General features: G+C 33.3%; 1 protein-coding gene across 1 annotated transcript; it reads right to left on the bottom strand.

Moving 5' to 3' along the window:
- Positions 1 to 11,896: 11,896 nt before the first annotated feature.
- LOC112501215 (histone-lysine N-methyltransferase 2D-like) lies at positions 11,897 to 17,530 on the bottom strand. Its single transcript, XM_025104912.1, has 5 exons — positions 17,090 to 17,530; positions 14,811 to 14,920; positions 14,181 to 14,552; positions 12,915 to 13,602; positions 11,897 to 12,351 (listed from the first exon to the last, which is right to left on the bottom strand). Exons 1-5 carry the CDS (start codon positions 17,337 to 17,339, stop codon positions 12,281 to 12,283), a joined length of 1,491 nt encoding a protein of 496 aa, XP_024960680.1. The 5' UTR covers positions 17,340 to 17,530; the 3' UTR covers positions 11,897 to 12,280.
- Positions 17,531 to 18,736: the final 1,206 nt, after the last annotated feature.

Raw genomic sequence — 18,736 nt, 5'->3', positions numbered from 1 at the left:
CAAATAATAGCAGTGCATTTAGTCTATCCCATTTTAAATTATTTTTTATGAAGTTTTTCTTTTAAATCCCACAATCTTATACTTTACGCAAGATAATTCATCAAAATGAATGAACAATTTCTCGATATGAGATAGAAGCACATCCAGGCCTGGAGCCTTTTATAGAAGGATCGATATTTGTAATGTCAGTCCAAAACTAAATAACCCAGCAATCCTATTTTTTTTACGATGATGATCCGGTAATGATCAATTTTTTATTTGGTCAACGGCCTAGTCAAACTAGCCATTAGGGCAAAAAGGGAGGATCGATGAAGCTTGATCAAGGACCTATCTTGAACCAATTAACGTGTCTTGTAGGCATGGCAACGGGGTGGGGATGGGGCGGGTTTTGTAATCCCCGGCCCGGTTTGTAGTAACATCTCCCGGCCCCGGTCCCCGGCCGGTACGGGGATTAATATTCTGTCCCTAGTCAAACCTCTATTAATCTTCGGTCAAACCCCATGAATAACATCCGTTAGTTTGATTCTACCGGGGATCCCCGTCCCCGGTTTGAGTCTACCGAGAATCCCCGGCCCCGGGACCCGTTTTAGCAGGGAATCCACGTTCATGTTTGTGCCGGGTGAACCGGGTTTCCCAGACGGGACAAATCACCATCCCTAATGTCTTGAACCGATTAACGGTTAAAAAGATAGAATAGTTATTCTTTTTTCTATTGTTTCTTTTGACCCTTTTTTGTATATTTAGTTTTAAAATGACATTTATGCCCTTATAACGGTTAATTTGAGGGGCATTATAGGAAACTTGTTTAGCGAGACTTGGCATAAAAAGAGAGTGGATGTTTGATATTTTGCAATGATGGAAGAAAAAGGAATTGTAATTCCCATCCATGATTTATAACTGTCGAAGATTAAGAATCGGCTTTTTCCATGAGTGGCATGATTTTAAACGATCGAAGATCATTTCTTTTGGGGAATCAACTAGATTTTGAAGTTGTTAGAAAGACTACAACGACAGTGGTAAGAAAATTCAATACGAATAATCCTTGAAAATAGCCTCGTAAAAATTAAAGATAAGGTCTTTCAAGAAAAACAAAGCCGATACGCAACTCTAATAAACAAATAATAAAGATCCAAAATTTAAAAAAAAAAAAGATATACTGAAATATAGGAAAACACAGATAGTATGATCTAAAAACGAAGATCGACAAATGAACAACTTTATAAGAAATTCAAAGTTATTACAACCAATTCGATTTTATATAATTTGTGAATGTATGATTTTAAATTATCTGTTATATGATAATAATAATAATAATAATAATAATAATAATAAATTAATTTGGATCATTTATGACCAAAAAGACTGATCCATGTAGCTATGCCTATTTTCAGTGTCGTGGATTAATTACAGACTAATTTTTGTTATACTTTAACGAGATCGGCATTCCAAGAATGAGGCTGTGTCGATCTTACTCTAACATATGTTCCAACTACGACCAAGCCTTATTTGTATAAGCTTTCAAATAGCTGTATCTCATATTAAAAACTTGTTTACTTGTCAAAAACTGTTTTATTTTAGATAGCATCTTTTAGTCATATTAAAAGCGTACCCGTGTAATGCAGCACGATTTAGATTTTAAAGTTGAGAACTCGAACCTTCTATCAGGATTCATGCTTCGTTCTGTTATCTGTCTTTCTCAATTCTATTTCTTGGTTTTATGTGGTTTTGAGAGAGATATATTGTTTGATTGTTTATCAGTTTTATAGAATAATATGTCGTATCATCTGACTTAAACAGTTATCTTGTATTTGAACGTGTTTATCAGTTAGTATTATAAAGTTCAAATGTAGAGCTCTAATAAATTTTACGTATCTAAAATAAGTTGTAAACTCGAATTTTAAGAACATGGTGTAAATATTATAATATAGTAAAGATACCGCTATGAAACTCGTATGCAAATATACTTGTGATTAAAACTTTGAAAACCCGGTTAAACAATATATATATATATATATATATATATATATATATGGGCTTAATTAAATATATATATATATATATATATATGGGCTTAATTAAATAAGAACTCGGTAGTTTGTGATAACCATGAGATCCAATATGAGCCAATCAATATTTTTATTATTTTTATTTTTATTATTAAATAGGTAAATGGTGTATTAGTAATTTGATTAATTATAATTTAGAATTAATCAATTTTAACAGTTATCAATCAATGATATGGTTTACTTAATTTTCTCAAGAAAATTGATTTGACAAAGCGATTAATTTAAAATTTCCAATAATACATCAAATAAAGGATAAATCTATTTTCATAAATTAATACTTGAATTAACTCGAATATCAAATCTAGATTTAACATTAACATTTGATAAACCTGTTAGTGAATGCCCAAAAACCAATCATATGATGATTGTAACATTGAGTTTGTTTCATGAAATTGATAAATATAAAGGCATTGCCCATTTTATTATGTCTATATTATATTCTGTGTTTTAATTATTCATAATAAATAACCTTAGAATAATGTATTCTAAATGTCCCTAGTTAAATATTATTTCGGGTTTAAGGTTGAAATAATATGATAATGACTAGCATATGTAGGGATTCATATAGAGATATCGAATCTGCATATGGGTACAAAATGAAGACTTTGTATATCGGACGTGACTCGTTATGAGAACACTTCATTGGATGTCATGTGAGTGTCATAAGTGTTTCTCATATAGTCAATGTACATGTAATTCTTTGACTTGAAAACATGGAGTTTGTTATGTGTGAGTAATGTATTCTGACATCTATTCTAATCATTCTGTAACTGGGTGACAAAATGATAGTTGGGTATGTTGCATATTACATAATAGAATTAGCATGTATCGAGATAGGATTTGTCYMTCMTTTATGACGGGAGTGATGTCTCTGGGCCCCTTGATAAATATATACTATAGAAATGCATGCATGCTTAGATAATTGATATGTGATATCATTATCTATTTTTTATTAGTATATTAGGGAATCAAGAAACTAGAGATTGGACATAACGAGAATGACACATTCAATGCCTCGTGTTCAACCTAGACATCAAGGACAAAAGAATTAAATATGTAAAACTAAAATTGACTACAAATCGATAATTTGTTGTATCACTAATTCTCGTCATTTGGGTAATGTGATGTATTGCTAGATACCGCTCATCGTTTATAACTATAAATATGAGATTTATATTTATTGCCAACATGTCGAGAACCCATTGGGTCACACGCTTTTAACATATTCGAATAAGGAGTTTCAATAATTAAAATGTTTAATTATCATATCTGATTTGTATCGATTTAATCTGATTAAATAAAATCAGATACTATTTATGTTGGACATAAATAAAGATGACTAGGTATGGCTTTGTAAGAGAGTGATGGTGCATAGAAAGTCTTAAACTCAAGCTTGGTGGAGGCATGGTGGAGGTATGGTGATGGTTAGACCATACATCTCATGTCCATATAAAATGTATGACATTTTTTATGCAAGAGAGTGTTTTTTGGGTCTTGCAATTTTCTCTCCTAAAACCACCTACAACAATATGCTCTCTTTTCTTTCTAAGTTTTGAAACCGTGACTAGCATCACGAGAAGACAAAGGATTCGGATTGTTCGCGTGGATACCGTGGAGGCATCAAGCTTTGTTTGTTGATGTGATTCAAAGTCTCGCTAATTGTGAGGTATAATTTTGAAACACCCGATTTATTCCGGTTCGTATGGATCCTTGGAGGGTTACTTTTTTATTTTTCGCTGTGCTTGAGATCCCGTAACCCAACAAAACCAAGTCTTATATAAAGACTAGGTCAAAATCGGGTGTTATTAAAACTCAATAAAGTCGGTATCTCCAAATGCAGAAGGCATCTCCAATTTGCTAATTATATATCACGCTTCTAACTAGAACTCAACTTTTTTGGGTTACTAGTACCATTTCCCAACAAGAACCTGATACACATGTCGAAAGATAAAAAATATTAGGCTTAACACTTAGTGAGTTCGAGCAGTTTTCATCATAATTATTAAGATGGGTAAAACTGAAAAGACGTTATTTAAATCACAATTTCCAAATTGAAATGTATTTAATATAAAATGCAATATTCTTTCCAAAACCCAACATTTTCATGATGAAAACTCATTTATCAAAACACCCATTTATCATGAAATCAGAGCTCAATACTCACCTAAAAGTGAATGAGATCAAATGTTCAAATATTAAAAACATAGATAAAACATGAATAAGTTCCAACGTACCAAAACGACAAAATAATGGATACATTCCATACCCAAAACAACACAAAAAACGTGGATAATACACTATCTAAAAATAACACCCTTCCGTGACGGAGGAGATTCATATCCTACGAATGAAACGAACACAAAAGTAAGTCATATGTCAATGTTAATGAACCCACTATGAATCAATAGTCTTCAAGTTTAACCACTCATAATCTATACCTTGCATTGGGACCCTCGATGATCTGAGATATACTCGTTCACTAGAAATTACATCATATGGCCAATGACAAATGTTCGACTTCAAGAGCCTGCACCATAATGTCCCCGATGACCCAGTGTCTATTTCTAGCTACAATATGGGAATAAACATCCCATTAAAACCGACTCAAAAATTACACCATATGGCCAATGACAAATGTTCGACTTTAAAAACCCGTACTATAATGCCCTCGATGACCCAATGCCTATTTCTAGCTACAACACGGGAATAACTATCCCATTTTATACCAATAAAGACCGACTCATATGCCTATTGATACATTGCATTACAATCCAAAATTACATGACCCCAATTGAATGACCAACGCACTCAAAGCATGTAATTTCCAAGTAAATATGTTATAGCTGTACATAACTCCAAAAGCTCAACATACATCAAACTAAATCGGACAAATGTCTCATAACTCATCTGAGTCAAAACCGAGCCAAAAGCTCAACAACTTAATTGAGTACTAAATAAAAGTCATCATAACCAATAAAAACTTTATTAAACAAACGTTTATGCGAACACATGCTCTAAATGCATAATTAACTCCAAAACTCATTATTGTTTGGGACAAACCATCTTCCAATTGAAATTGTACTATTTATATTTCCAAAATGTCCATAACATAATAATATGTATTTTCTACCCAAATAATCTCCGTTTATAACATAAATCATCAAAATAAATGTCTAAAAACCCAAATACATGCATTTGAAATGATTTATAAAATCAAACATACCCAAGATGCAAATTTAATCACATAATGAACATAATTTGATACATATCAAGAAAAACATCTTTAAGATTCTAAAATGAGCATTTTTGGCATGTACATGGTTTTCACAGAACAACTTGAACTCGCCTTGATAGGTTATGTTAAACCTAGTTTTCCAAACCCATCTCTAGTTTCCAAGTGGTGAAGATTTTAGATCCACAAGCAAATCCCATCAAGGAAACTTCTCATGACTCTTCAAACTTGCAAGATCTAGGCTCAAACATTGAAATATCTAAGTTGGATCTCCTCCAAAATGCTTCCAAAGATCTTCTCAACCTCAAGAAACCCCAAATCTAGACATAGATGGAGAAAAAGAGAAGAGATGAAGAACCCTAGCTTATAGAGGAAGGAGATACTCTAGAATCCCTAACAAACTTTAATCCTTTTGATCTACACTTGCAGAGATTCAAACATCGAGTCTCTAGGCTCAAGAATCACCAAAATCAGGTAAGAGACGAATGAGTTATGGCAAAATGAAGAAAACCTCAAAAAATTTAGATTATAAAGGCTTGCAGGTCATGCCACTTTCTGCTCCACTTCACTAGCGTGAAGCCATGAAGGGTGCCCTTCATGGGCGTGAAGAAAAACTACCCAAAAGTGAGTTTTCTCATTTTTTTAGCACCAAACTTAACCACTTCAATGTATCGATTAAGGTTTGTTTTAAATTCAAAGATGCATTTAAAACCCCAAAATAAACGTACTAAAATTTGGAAGTGACATAAACCAACTTCCACTTGCAACCATCATTACGGTTTCTCTCTCTGATTTGCTCCGCCCCTGTTTACCCTCTGATTCCTTCACCAAGAACATCCATAACCTATGGCTCGATCTCTACGAGGGAGAAACCTCTCTTACTGAATCCACCGCTTCTCTTTCTACGATCAAAATTGTTGTGGTTCACGTTAGGAATGATAAAAATTGAATCTTAATCGAATCACATCAAGAATTGTCAAATGGTAACTTAAGGAACTTATAGGTGTTAATTTATTAACCCTATTACATCATTTTTCTTAATCATTTTTCTTTATTTTATTTATCATTAGTGTCTAAATTAAGTTATTTTGTGTCATTTTATGTTGGTTCTTACTTTTATATAAATTAATATTATTATGTCATAATTTCATGTTATTTTGTCAATTATGCAGATTTTTGAGGTTTCTGACTAGTCCTGTAGCAGTCCTAGAGGATTCTTTTGCTGGAGTGGTGCTGCAGCAGTCCTAGAGGAGCAAGCAGTGGACTGCATCATTTCTTTTGGGCCGAAACCTTGGGTTAGCGAGATTAGTTGTTGATTATAGGCTTAGGATATGGGCTAGCTTATAGTTTAAGCCTCTCTTTTGTACTAATGACCTACCTTCTTACATAAGTCTTGTCCTCCTTATAAATAAGAGTTGTTACTAGCTTTAAATCACAAATTTTTAACCTTTGGGTTTAATATTTCTCTCTATTATTTATCTAGCTTTCAGCTTTCTTGCTTAACAAGAACTGAAATTGTTGAAGAAAAATTGTTACTTTGTTCTCAAGATTAATCCAAGTTCTAGTATTCCAAGTTTCATCTTCTTCTTGTTTACTTTCAATTTTAGCTTTCTAAATTCCGTTACAAGTTTGAAATTAATCGATCATCGTTGCAATACATTGAATTTCATCTTTGTGGCTCACGGTTAATTTCCTTAGCTAAAAATCTGTTTTCCAAGTGTTTGCAAGTTTCGTGGCTTGGAGTGCAAATTTCCTTAATTTCTTCTTTGGAAATACTTTCTTTTACTTTATGCCATTTATTTTATAGTACTTTATATTTCCTTGCATGTTATTTTTCTGCAATTTGGAGTCATGTAATTTATACTGTAAGTGTTGGTCATTCAATTTGGAGTCATGTAATTTATACTGTAATGCAATTAATCCATAGGCATAGTAGTCGGTTTTGTTAGTTTACAATGGGATAGTTACTCCCTTGTTGTAGCTAGAATTACGCACTCGGTCATCGAGGCCATTTGGTGCGGGATCATAAAGTCGAACATCAGTCATTGACCATTGGTAGGTTAATTCGCACACCTTTAGACAAATTAAATGAACCACAAAGCAAGTATACAATATGGTCCAATATCGTTTTTTCTAGTAATAAAGTGGTAGAATACCGGTTTATCGTCCACGGATATTGTAACAAAAGTCTAATAAGAGTCCAATAAAAAAATGAATTTCAAATGATGAAATTGAAGGCTTCAGTTTGATATTCAGGTAATTAAATGCAGATAACATAATAAACAAAGATAGCATGGGTGTAAGACTTGTGGTAAGACTTAAACACGAATTCCAGTAGCCAATGATGTAGGGATGCTACAACAAGCAGTTATTCATAATTTAGTTCCACCATTTATTTTGAGGATATTCCTCTCGGACTTTCACTATTGCACTATATTATAGCTTTTAACTCATATCTTTATGTGGTATCCGGACCAGGGATAGTAACGAATAGTGTTCTCAAAATAGATGGATAAACAAATCTATTTGTTAAAAATCACTCTTTCGAGCCGATTCACATATTATTCAAGTTGGTGTGTGTTCTAGGTAGTTCATCTCTGAATGTACAGCACTTTAACACTCTAACAAGTGACCAACATGTCAAGAATTAATTAGTTTGAAAGATATAAATGACAAGTCTCCTTGTCGACAACTTTTGCAAGTCTATCTCTCATATCATTCAAGTTGACGTGCGTTCAATGGCTTATCTCTAAGACCACGACACTTTAACACTTTCAAAGTGATCAACTCGTCAGAAGTATCTTTGGTGTTTATAAAAACTTAAATGAAATAATGGAACGTCGTCATTGTAAACATTAGCTACTTTCTTTCGGTTTAAAAATCTCACATTTCTGTCTCACACCCAAACTATGGAATTAGCTATTCATAACGGAAAATAAATGACAAGTAAAATAAATAACGGAAAGTAAAAACATAAATATAAATTGCGTAAATTAAATGACGGAATGTAAATAGCTATAAATATGAAAGAACATAAAGTAAAGAGCGGAAATTAAATGACGAAAATTAAATGTGAAGAGCAACTTAAGAACTTGGATTACTTCACAAGATAATGTCTAAAAATCAGCTTATGAAAACTGATTTATGATTATACAAATTGAATCCTCACACCCCTATTTATACCAAAACAAACCACAAAGTGACAAAAAGAGGATCCAAAGGGTAATACACCAAAGGTAACAAGTGAGAACAAAATGAACTAACTAGTTACATCATTCCCAACAAAAGTTTACTAGATTTTTACACAAAAGTCAGCAGCCATAGAGTCTTCTAGAACCCACAAAAAGGCAGCAGCTTATCCATTAAGATCTTCAAAAAGCCATATAAGCATCAGCTCACTGTTGCTTCAATGCTGTAGTGTCAAACAGTTTAGCAATTTTTTACATTAGACTCCATTTTGTGTAGAAACAAGTCAACCACATGCTTTAGCTCCATAATAAATAAAAGGAAAAATAAAGTAATAAAAAGACTCAATATAGGGATAAAAGGAAAATAATTTAACTAAGAACTTGTAAAAAGGAGTGTTTTATATATTGAATTCTCAATATATATCAACCATACAGTGTACTTTCTAGTGAACGAGCATATCCAGGATCATCGGGGGTCCCATACAAGGTATAGACCCGGAATAGTTGAATTTAATGACCATTGATCCATAGTGAAGCTCATTAACATACATATGTGGCTTGGTTTTGTGTTTCGTTACATTCAATGATATCGTGTCTCCCCCATCATCGAAAAGGTGGATACATAGGATATTTTATCTATGTTTCCGGTGTTGTTCTAGATACGGGATGTGCCCACGAATTTGATGTTTCAAATGTTGTTTATTCTTCGTATTTTGTTGCGTTGGGTACTTAAATTCTATCCATGTTTCCGGTATTTGAATATCAAGATTTATTCACCTTTTGAGTGGGCATTGGGTTTTGAATTTCATATTTAAATGGGTGTTTCGATATACGAGTTTTCATCACGAAAATTATGGGTTTTGGAAAGATATTGTTTTTCCAGTAAAAAGTATCATTTGGAAAAAAAAAACGTGGTTTAAATAACACTCTTTCAGTTTAACTGTATTCTATTAAAAATGGAAACTGCTTAAACTCATTACGCGTTAAGCCTAACATTTTTTCTTATCGGCATGTGCATCGGGTACTCATGAGGGCGGTATTAGCGATACTTGAGCAAAGTTGAGTGCTAGTTAATAACTCATGAAAGACTTAAATCTTTGGAATGTTTTTGTATAGTTGGAGATAGTGACTTTTGGTGAGAGTTTGAGTAACACCGATCTTAACCTAGTCTTGTTTGGATTTAAATTCTAAGTCATTGACTTTGACTTTATTGCATCCTTATATGCAAGTATAAAGAAAGTTCCAAGAGAATTCGTATTAACTTTAGTGTTCTATCGAAAAATTTAATTTAGTTGTTCTTTCCAGATGTGCAGTGGTACAACGTCCCCCTCTATATCTACCATAGCGGCTGCTTCCGCCACGCATTGACGTCACCACTACCACCACTGTTGTCCACCTCCACATCCTCTTCCAATACAACAACCTCATATACCACCTCTACAACCACTATCGGCCGCCCCTCGTCACAGCCGCCACTACCAATACGGCCACCTCCACCACAACCATCAGCTTTCACTACCACCGCTACCTCCATCACACCAGCCACAACTACCTTCCCCACCACTATCGGCCATCTTCACGTCCTCCACAATCACTGTTGTCCACCAGCCACCACTTCCTCCTTTAACCATCACCGCATCCACCATTGTCGTTGCAACAACCTCCACCATCGTCTCCGTTAATTCATAAGGATCTTCTAAATCGAATAAAATATAGGTTTTTTTTGTGTGAACCGTGTTTTTTGAACTACTACTAATTATATCAAATTTTTCATTTAAATTTGGTAATAATATATGTATGTATTTATGCAAATAAAAATGTTTATAAATTAAATTATTTAAATATTTGTATGATTTATAATTACTATATAATGGGAAAGTCTAAAAAAACATAATGGATTTAGTGTTCGGAATGATTAAGTGTTTGGACAATATTTTGGAACAAATAAGTCGTTGGACATTTCAAAACCTATTAAATAACTTCTTGGATTTTTTTAAAACATGTTAGATACATCTTTGTGACATATACAACTGGTTAACGTGGTAAAATAAGAAAAACACGTCTGAAAAAAAAAAGCCAATAGACTTTCATATTTTAAACGATTAAGTACTAAACATTTTTTGAACAAAAAAATACTTATATCTACAAAATGAAACAAATATATCAAAAGAGTACTTACATTTACAAAAAGTACTTAAATTTTAAAAAAAAATTTAGTAAAATTTATTTTAATTAAAAATAAAATATATTTTATTAGTGATTTTTTTCAAATTAAAAAATTAAAAAAAAATACTGATTAAATTTATTTTAATTTAAAAATAAAATATATTACATTGATTATCTTTCAAATTTAAAAAATAAAAAATAAATTTATTAAATTACTGAAAGATTAACGATAGAATTTAACTAACGTTGGATTTTTATTGGGTCCCACTTAACATCATATAAGTTTTGGATCACTTAGGACCAACTAGTACATGCTAGAGGTGCTCATGGGTTGGGTTGATCGAGTTGAAGACATTTGAACAACCCAACTCAATGCTTATGGCTTGGAAAAATCTTAACCCGACCCAACCCAAACCAATGCACAACCCAACCCGTACGGGTTGGTCGGGTTAATACTTTGGTATATTAAAATATTCTTCTAACCTTGAATATGTTATTTCTCTACTTCTAATTTATTTTTCATCATCAACCATTTGATACAACTTATCTATATTTCTTACATATATCATATTCAGTTAATTTTCTCAATTTACATATATATGTTCACAATTACTGAACATATATATGAATAAGTTATATAGAAATATGAATAGATTGAAAATATGTGTATATGAAAAGTATACATTATAATGTAATTGTCTAATGTATATATTAATAGAAATTCAACAATCATATTAAATCAAATAAATAAAAGGATATCCAGTTCATCGGATTGGGTTTAAATAATAATAACTCAGTATCAACCCAATACCTATGGTTTGACAATTTTACAACTCGATTAGACATTGGGTTGCTTCGAGTTGAGTTATTTCGCATTGGGTTGGATTGATCGGGTTTTTGGGCACCCTAGTACATGCTACGTCTTTTTTTGATTGCCACACAACCCACCATCGGTCAATTTACCATCGATGTCAGCCCTTTTTTTCTCCTTTTCCCACACACCGACTGTTTTTTCTTCTTATCATTCCATTACTTATTGTTTTCTATTTTTAATATATACGATATTTATATACCGTAAATGTAACAAAGTACCTTGACCTCTAAGTAGGTTGGGATTGGATCTACTGTGCAGCTGGACTTGACATTATTTACCATTTCACCAACCGAAGGTTGCCAACAAGCTGTTGGTCCAGCCCTTCTGAACACACACCAAGCCAAGCCAAACCAAACCACAGTCGCACCTTTTTAAGTTGGAACCAAGCCATCATAGAAAATGTAGTTGTTTTCCATTGACTTGAGTTTGTGAACAATGGAACTCCAAGTAGTTTTTGTTTTGAATCATGTCATGATGATCATACTAACAGTAGTAACTAGACATGCATGCAGATGCTCAAAAAGAACCACAAAATACATTACACTTTTTTGCAAGCTGGATCTCCTTGATAATACTGCATCAATCTTCCCTTTGAGAATATCCTTCTGTCTGCTGGCTGTCGAAAAAACAGGCCTGCCACACTTTGGCTTTGACCTGCAATCTATATATATATAGATGGTTGTATGTATATACCAGGAACCTTCTTTCTATCATACTAGTACCAAAACTGTATATCTGCATATTAATGTTATAGCTATAGTAAGAGGATATGCAGTGCCATGAGGATCAAGACCAACAACGGACGCAAAACACCACTTGCTGCAGCTGCAAGACCGTAGAGAAAATCCACATTAGGATCCATAACCATCACAAATTGCAAATATTAATATGGATTTCTCTTTTCGAGTTCCTTTATGTTGCTACAATGACATGTTTATCCATTGTATTTCCATTTTCAGAGAGTTCTGTTGCTACAGTTACATGTTTATCCATTGTATTTCCACTTTCAGAAAGTTCTGTTGCTATGATTACATGTTTACCCATTGTATTTCCATTTTTGGAAAGTTTGGTGCTAGGAATTACATGTTTACCCATGCATCAAACTAAGTTTTAATCTTTTCTACTAAATCTACTTATTTGGCCATTGTACCTTCCCTTTTGCAAACCCCAAAAATATAGGCCAAAAACTGACACATTTGCAAGCATTAACATAACATCACTTCTAATAATTTCTATTTGGCAAAAAGGGCAGGCAAATGAGGTGCAATGGCCAAACAAATAATTTTTATATTTCAAATAATTAGTGAGCTTAATATCTAAATCTGCCTCTGAGCACCTCTACACCACAAGTAACACGAGAGGGAAATAGAGAGGGAGAAGTAACTTACAAGAAGAAGACGGTAAGACCGCAAGAGGTGAAGGCGCCAAACCTTTTTGTTTCCTGTTTTCTGGTTGAGGAAGGGATCCATAGGATACAGCAGGTAAAGGAGAAAGATTTGGTGCCATTCTTGATCTTGGATACATGGGCAGTGGACTAGTAGGAGTAGGAGTAGGAGGAGGTGGAAGGGGATGATAACTTGGATCAGGACCAGGAGCAGGACCAGATGATGGTGACAGATCAGACCCACCACAATATGGGTCCATTGCAGGTGCTGGGGGATTTGAAACTGGAGGTAAAGATTGATTAGGCTCATTTTGGGGGCTAGGTGAAGAAGCAACACAGTTAGTACAAGGAGGTAAGTGAAGTGAGTTGGGAGATGGGGAAGTAGCCGGAGATGGAATGATGGTGGACCCCACATGATCATTTTGATCAGGTGATGGCATGGGTGAGGGTGAAGGTGTAGGTGCATCAAGAGTATGAAACAGATAGGACGATAAACTGATTTCCTTCACTTTACCAAAAACAGTGTTATCTAGGCCAAGGTTTTTTGCAGGGGGAGATCTGGTGATTTCCTCCGCTAATTGCTTTAGTCTCGGAGGCTCCAGGCTCCCTAGATTTGACAAAACTGATGCCTGGACTGTAACAGGCGGATTTTGTGTTGATCCATCTTTGTTTGTCACTTGTACAAATACGCTCTGTGTAAGACGAAATATATGAGAACCGTTAATTAAAAACATTTTGCAATATATAAATGGGTTAACCACCAAAAAAGACAAATGCCAAATAGGACATTAGCCGATTAAACTATGGCATGTTTGGCAACCATAAGGTACCTTATTTTTTGAGCTTACTAAAAAGGTCCCATTTGTTTAGCCATAAGTTGGCTTATAAGCTAGCGGTGAAAAGCTACTTCAAATAGCATTTCAATAAGCTCCATGGGTTTTTTTTTCCCAATTATGCTCCTTATATTTTTTTCCATCACTTCTCAACATGTCCATTTTAGTAATTTTACATTGTCATCTAGCTTATTAGCTGCTTTTTACCAAATATGACTACTTTATCAGCCGACAACTAGCTTATCAGCCGACATCTCATTTATCAGCTAGTTTGCCAAACATAGCCTATAACGTCATCCAGTTTGACAAATATACATATAAGAATTCCGGCATAAAAGATAAGCAACCCCACAGCAGAATTAACGTGATCCGATGTAAATGACATGGTGTTTCATTTGTATAAGTAAATAAAACAAAAAGTCGAGCAAAAAGTGTACCTCATAAGGCATTAGCTGCAACCCTGATTCCAGTTGTTCCTTCAACTGAAGATAATTTTCTTCTATATCATGTAGAGAATTACGGAGGGTAAAATTAAAGAGGACTTGTGGTAGCATCCCACCGGAGAGAGATAGCTTCGGGATGATAGTGATCCCGCCAGGAAATTTGAGAATCTCAATAGAAGATGGCATGCCAAAAACTGATGTTGTCAGTGTCAAGTTGGAACATTGTGTAAACAGATCAACTAATGATGATCTCAGCAGAATCAAAGACACCGAGTTTATAGGAGAATTCACAGGTTTAGAAAGAATGCCAAACACCACATCGGTCCAGTTAGATGCACCAGCTTCGTGCATGGACAAGATAGCAACCTGGGAAAAATATTCCAAAACATATGTAATTACAATATTATTAAAAGGGAAAATTGCATGAAAATACAACATACTTTGGTCTCTTTCCTAATTGTTTAACATACTCTGGTCTGAAATCTTTGAGATATCATTAAGATTTTGAAAGTACACTACACAAAATAGAAACAGACAAAAAGTTGTTGCATTTTCATGCAATTTGTCCTTGCTAAAATGCAGCTAAAAGAAGAGAACTAGCTTTTATTGTTGAATGCAACGAACCTGTGTGTAAGGTACGCCTATTTCGTTGTAAATATCATACTCTAGTCTTGTAATTTGAGGAAGAAGAAAGGAAACAGGTTTTTCCAATCTGAAGTATGCCTGCACCGTAGCTGAATATAATAACAGGAGGGTCAACTCAATGTTCCAAACAAACCAGGAGATTCATATCATAAGCATATGTTGACATCGAAAACCACTAAATAGATAGGCTACTAACATCATGTTTATACTCTGGATTGTGAAAAACTCAGCATAATGGCAAATCAATACATCTTCTTTCAATCTAAATAAATCTATCATGCCGAACCCAAAGTAGCATACTGACCCTAATCACATTTTAAATCAACTGAAAGCATGGTGGCAAGTTATAACAGCTCACTGCGAATGGTTTATGAAGGGCTTAGGATTCGCTACTTAATAAAACAAATCCCACTTAATCTTTCACATGTGAGCCACCACCACCAACTCCAGTCCAAGTGAAAAAGAAACAAAGGTCATAGCTATAAGTTTGTGTTTGGTATGTGAACCGGATAGGACATGACTGATTGTCTGTATAGGGTATGATAAGACTGGTACAAGACGGTACAAAATTAAATTGGTCAGATTGTCCCTCAAGTATCGTTTAATGTTTTTGTATCATATGATAATTATAAATAAGACAAGACAAGTAAACATTTAAATTAATTTAATCAAAAAACATTCATACATAATTTCTTTTCAGTGTATATAAAATATTATATATAGCGTATTAGAATTAAGGTAAATTTGTCTTTTGTCAAGTAGTCCATCTTGTGTCCTTGTCCAAAGTCTATGACTGGCCAAACGTTTTCTGATTAGTCCTGTCCCATCCCATGTTCAAATGCACCCTAAATGGTAGCCAACAAATCCAGCAATGGACCAATTGTTACGTAGAATTCTAATTTTAACACATCATACATACATACATACAAGTCTATAAATTTAATATATGTATGTATATGTTGATATATAGCTATATACCCATATGTATATGTGCATGTACTATATGCTTTTATGTATAAACATGCAGAGGGAGGTTCAGAGAAAAACCCCCACAAAAATGAAAAACTGAGGAACACCCAAATCATGTAATATGATATAACATATACATATATTTGTCAGATTTTGAACTTGGATGTGGATATGGATTCATATTCAGATCTGACTTCAGAAAAGTGTTTAGATACTTTCACTAGTTATAACACCTTATTTGAAATCTGATATCATCCAAATTTGAATGTTGGAAATTTTAATCATATTCAAAAATTCAACTTCAAATTCAAATATCAGCAAATTCATTTCAATGAACATCCATTTACAAGCCTAGTTGTAAGCTATTCGGTAACACAAACTATAGAAACAACAAATTGACACCAACCCTCAAAATTGGGATACATAATCTTGGATTTGAAAAAACATATTACATGGGAAAATTAAACAGCTCGTTAAAACACTTAGATCTGAGATGTCATAAAATCAAAACCCCATTAAGAACAAAAGATATGATCAATCAATCCAACAAAAACTAACAATGGTTATCTCACATATCTTTTAATTTGTGGAAGAGAGTCATAATGTCGTTTCTAACAAATATGATTAGTTCATTGCACCACCTACAACCACACTGTAACTAGTAATATGCCCCCAAACAACATAATATTATGGGAACCTAAGGGCAAGAAATAGATTAGAAATATAGGTTTTTCAACTATAAACTGCAAGGAACCATGATAATACAACGAGACTTGCAGGAACTTTTTAAATTTCAATAATTTGCTTTGATGTTTGAACTATAAATAACCCATCAAATATTACTAATTTGAGGAAGTGGAAAACTGAATGATATCACCCTGATTATAAGTTCAAGTAACTCTTATTCCAAGAGAATAATATAAACCCTAAAATTAATGTTGGAAATTAGCAATAAACAAGCAAGCATACAAAGTTAAAAACCCCTAATTTAAGATCACTAAAGTCTAAACTCCCCTTAAATCTGAATTCCGGCTAACCCGTTTCCTCAATTGTTCAGGACTCCATAAACCCTAATAGTTCTCTCGCGATCAAAACCCAAAGCCAATCATCAAGATTAACCAATTTCAAAAGCCATTATGACACAGCAAAATTCGAATATCAAAAACCCCTACTCATATCACAAACAGAACACAACAAAACAAAACCCTAACTACAGTAAAATCAAAATCAAAATTCCAAACAGACGATTAAAGAGAACCGAAAAAGTAAATGAATCAACCAATATATACCACTGTTCTTGATTGAGTCTTTAGCATCAAACCCAGATTGTCTATGTTGAAAATGGAAGACCGAGAAGATCGCAGAGAGTGAAACGGAAACGCTAAGAAGCAAAATGAAAACGCACTTGAAACTAAACAATTGACCGAATCTCGAGAAACCCCTCGAACATCGAACAAAGAACGAAGGGCGATGACGATTCTGCTGCTGGTTATGGTTATGGTTATGGTTAATTGGCAATTCGGGTTTGGATTTTCCCATTTGCAAAGCATCTGTGCGCTCTCTCTGCCTCTATCTCCTGTGTCAATCTTTTGAAAACATGGATGATCTTGATGGAATTTAGATGATGAGAGGGTTCATGAATCCATCCCCTTTTCTCTGTATCTGTGTACTTTCTTTGTACAACTGTTACTGGTGCTGATGAGGAAGCATCTGTTTTGTGCCACTCCCACTACAACTACACATGACCCAAGTAAACATTATATATTCCCTCATTCAATTTAAAATACTCCAAGAATTTAGTCAAAAAAAAATTTCGAATCAAATTTATTTTTTAGTTATCTATATTATTTAAACTATATTATAAAGCATTTAACAAAAAAAATTAAAAACTATTTTTTATGCATTAAGTACTGTTTATTGATGTATATTACTTAAAATTCAAGATTACAAGTAGATTGTGTTTAAGTACAACTTATTAAAAGATCTATCTTTGAATTCTTGTAACTAACTGCAGATAAACATAATCAAATATATGATAAACATCTCATTTTAAATATACAAAATCTAAAATATAATTAGGATAATTAATTGAGTTTTAACATAATCATTATCTTTATAAAAAAAATTATTGTTAAGGCAAAAATAAATTACTTCACCATTAACCTAAATTAAATTATAAAAAATTGAATTAAATAAATTGTTAAAAAAACGAAAACTTTTAAATGGTTAATGTAATATTGATATCGATATATTTTTTCAAATTTGTATGATGTCTTCAAATTTATTTTTATTCAAAAGCAAAAACATTATATTTCTCAAAACCATATAAACCATATTATACGAATAAATACAAAAAAAATAAAACGAAACATTAAAATGAAGATGTATCTCGCTACATTGTGCGAATACCTTTCTAGTAAACTCTAGCTAAAATAGAAATTTGATTTCAAAAGTGACTAAAAAACGAATTTGGTTGGGAGAGATTCGCTATTTTTGTCAATTTCCTGTTATTTTCTTATAGATGTTAAACGATTTGATGTAAAATGGTTAATTAAATTGTTGAAATATCGGTTATTGATTAATAAGATAATTGTTAGCTGATATTAGTTGTTGATGGATGTTGAATAATAGCATAATATTGCATTCGTCGTGTAACTCAATTGGCAAATGGGCGATACGACTTTACCCAAATACAAGATAGATCCCCAGTTAGACCCTCGTTTTTTTTTGTACTTGGTCACAGTCAAAATGCCTTAACATCACATGGACTTCATGATTTTTAGGAAACTCGGATTATGATGGTTATGGATAGATCTTCACTGAGGTCGCGAGCTACATGACCACTCGGTTTTCCGTTTTTCTCTTTTTTGGTTGGTTTTATCTATCTTGTTTGAACACTGCACCTTGCAGAATCTAATTTTCATGGACCCTTAAAT

Source organism: Cynara cardunculus (assembly GCF_001531365.2).
Source record: "Cynara cardunculus var. scolymus isolate 2C chromosome LG 17, CcrdV1, whole genome shotgun sequence".
Classification (NCBI taxonomy): Eukaryota; Viridiplantae; Streptophyta; class Magnoliopsida; order Asterales; family Asteraceae; genus Cynara; species Cynara cardunculus.
Note: the sequence above shows the minus strand (reverse complement) of the source record. Positions and strands in the feature narration are given on the sequence as shown.

Excerpts from the sequence above, each read along its gene's own strand:
- LOC112501215 (XM_025104912.1), bottom strand. The coding sequence starts at position 17,339 with ATGGGAAAATCCAAACCCGAATTGCCAATTAACCATAACCATAACCAT. Across the intron at positions 14,553-14,810 it reads TAGGCGTACCTTACACACAG|GTTGCTATCTTGTCCATGCA; the intron begins GTTCGTTGCATT and ends TATTTTTCCCAG. Across the intron at positions 12,352-12,914 it reads GGTCTTACCGTCTTCTTCTT|CTGCAGCAAGTGGTGTTTTG; the intron begins GTAAGTTACTTC and ends ACGGTCTTGCAG.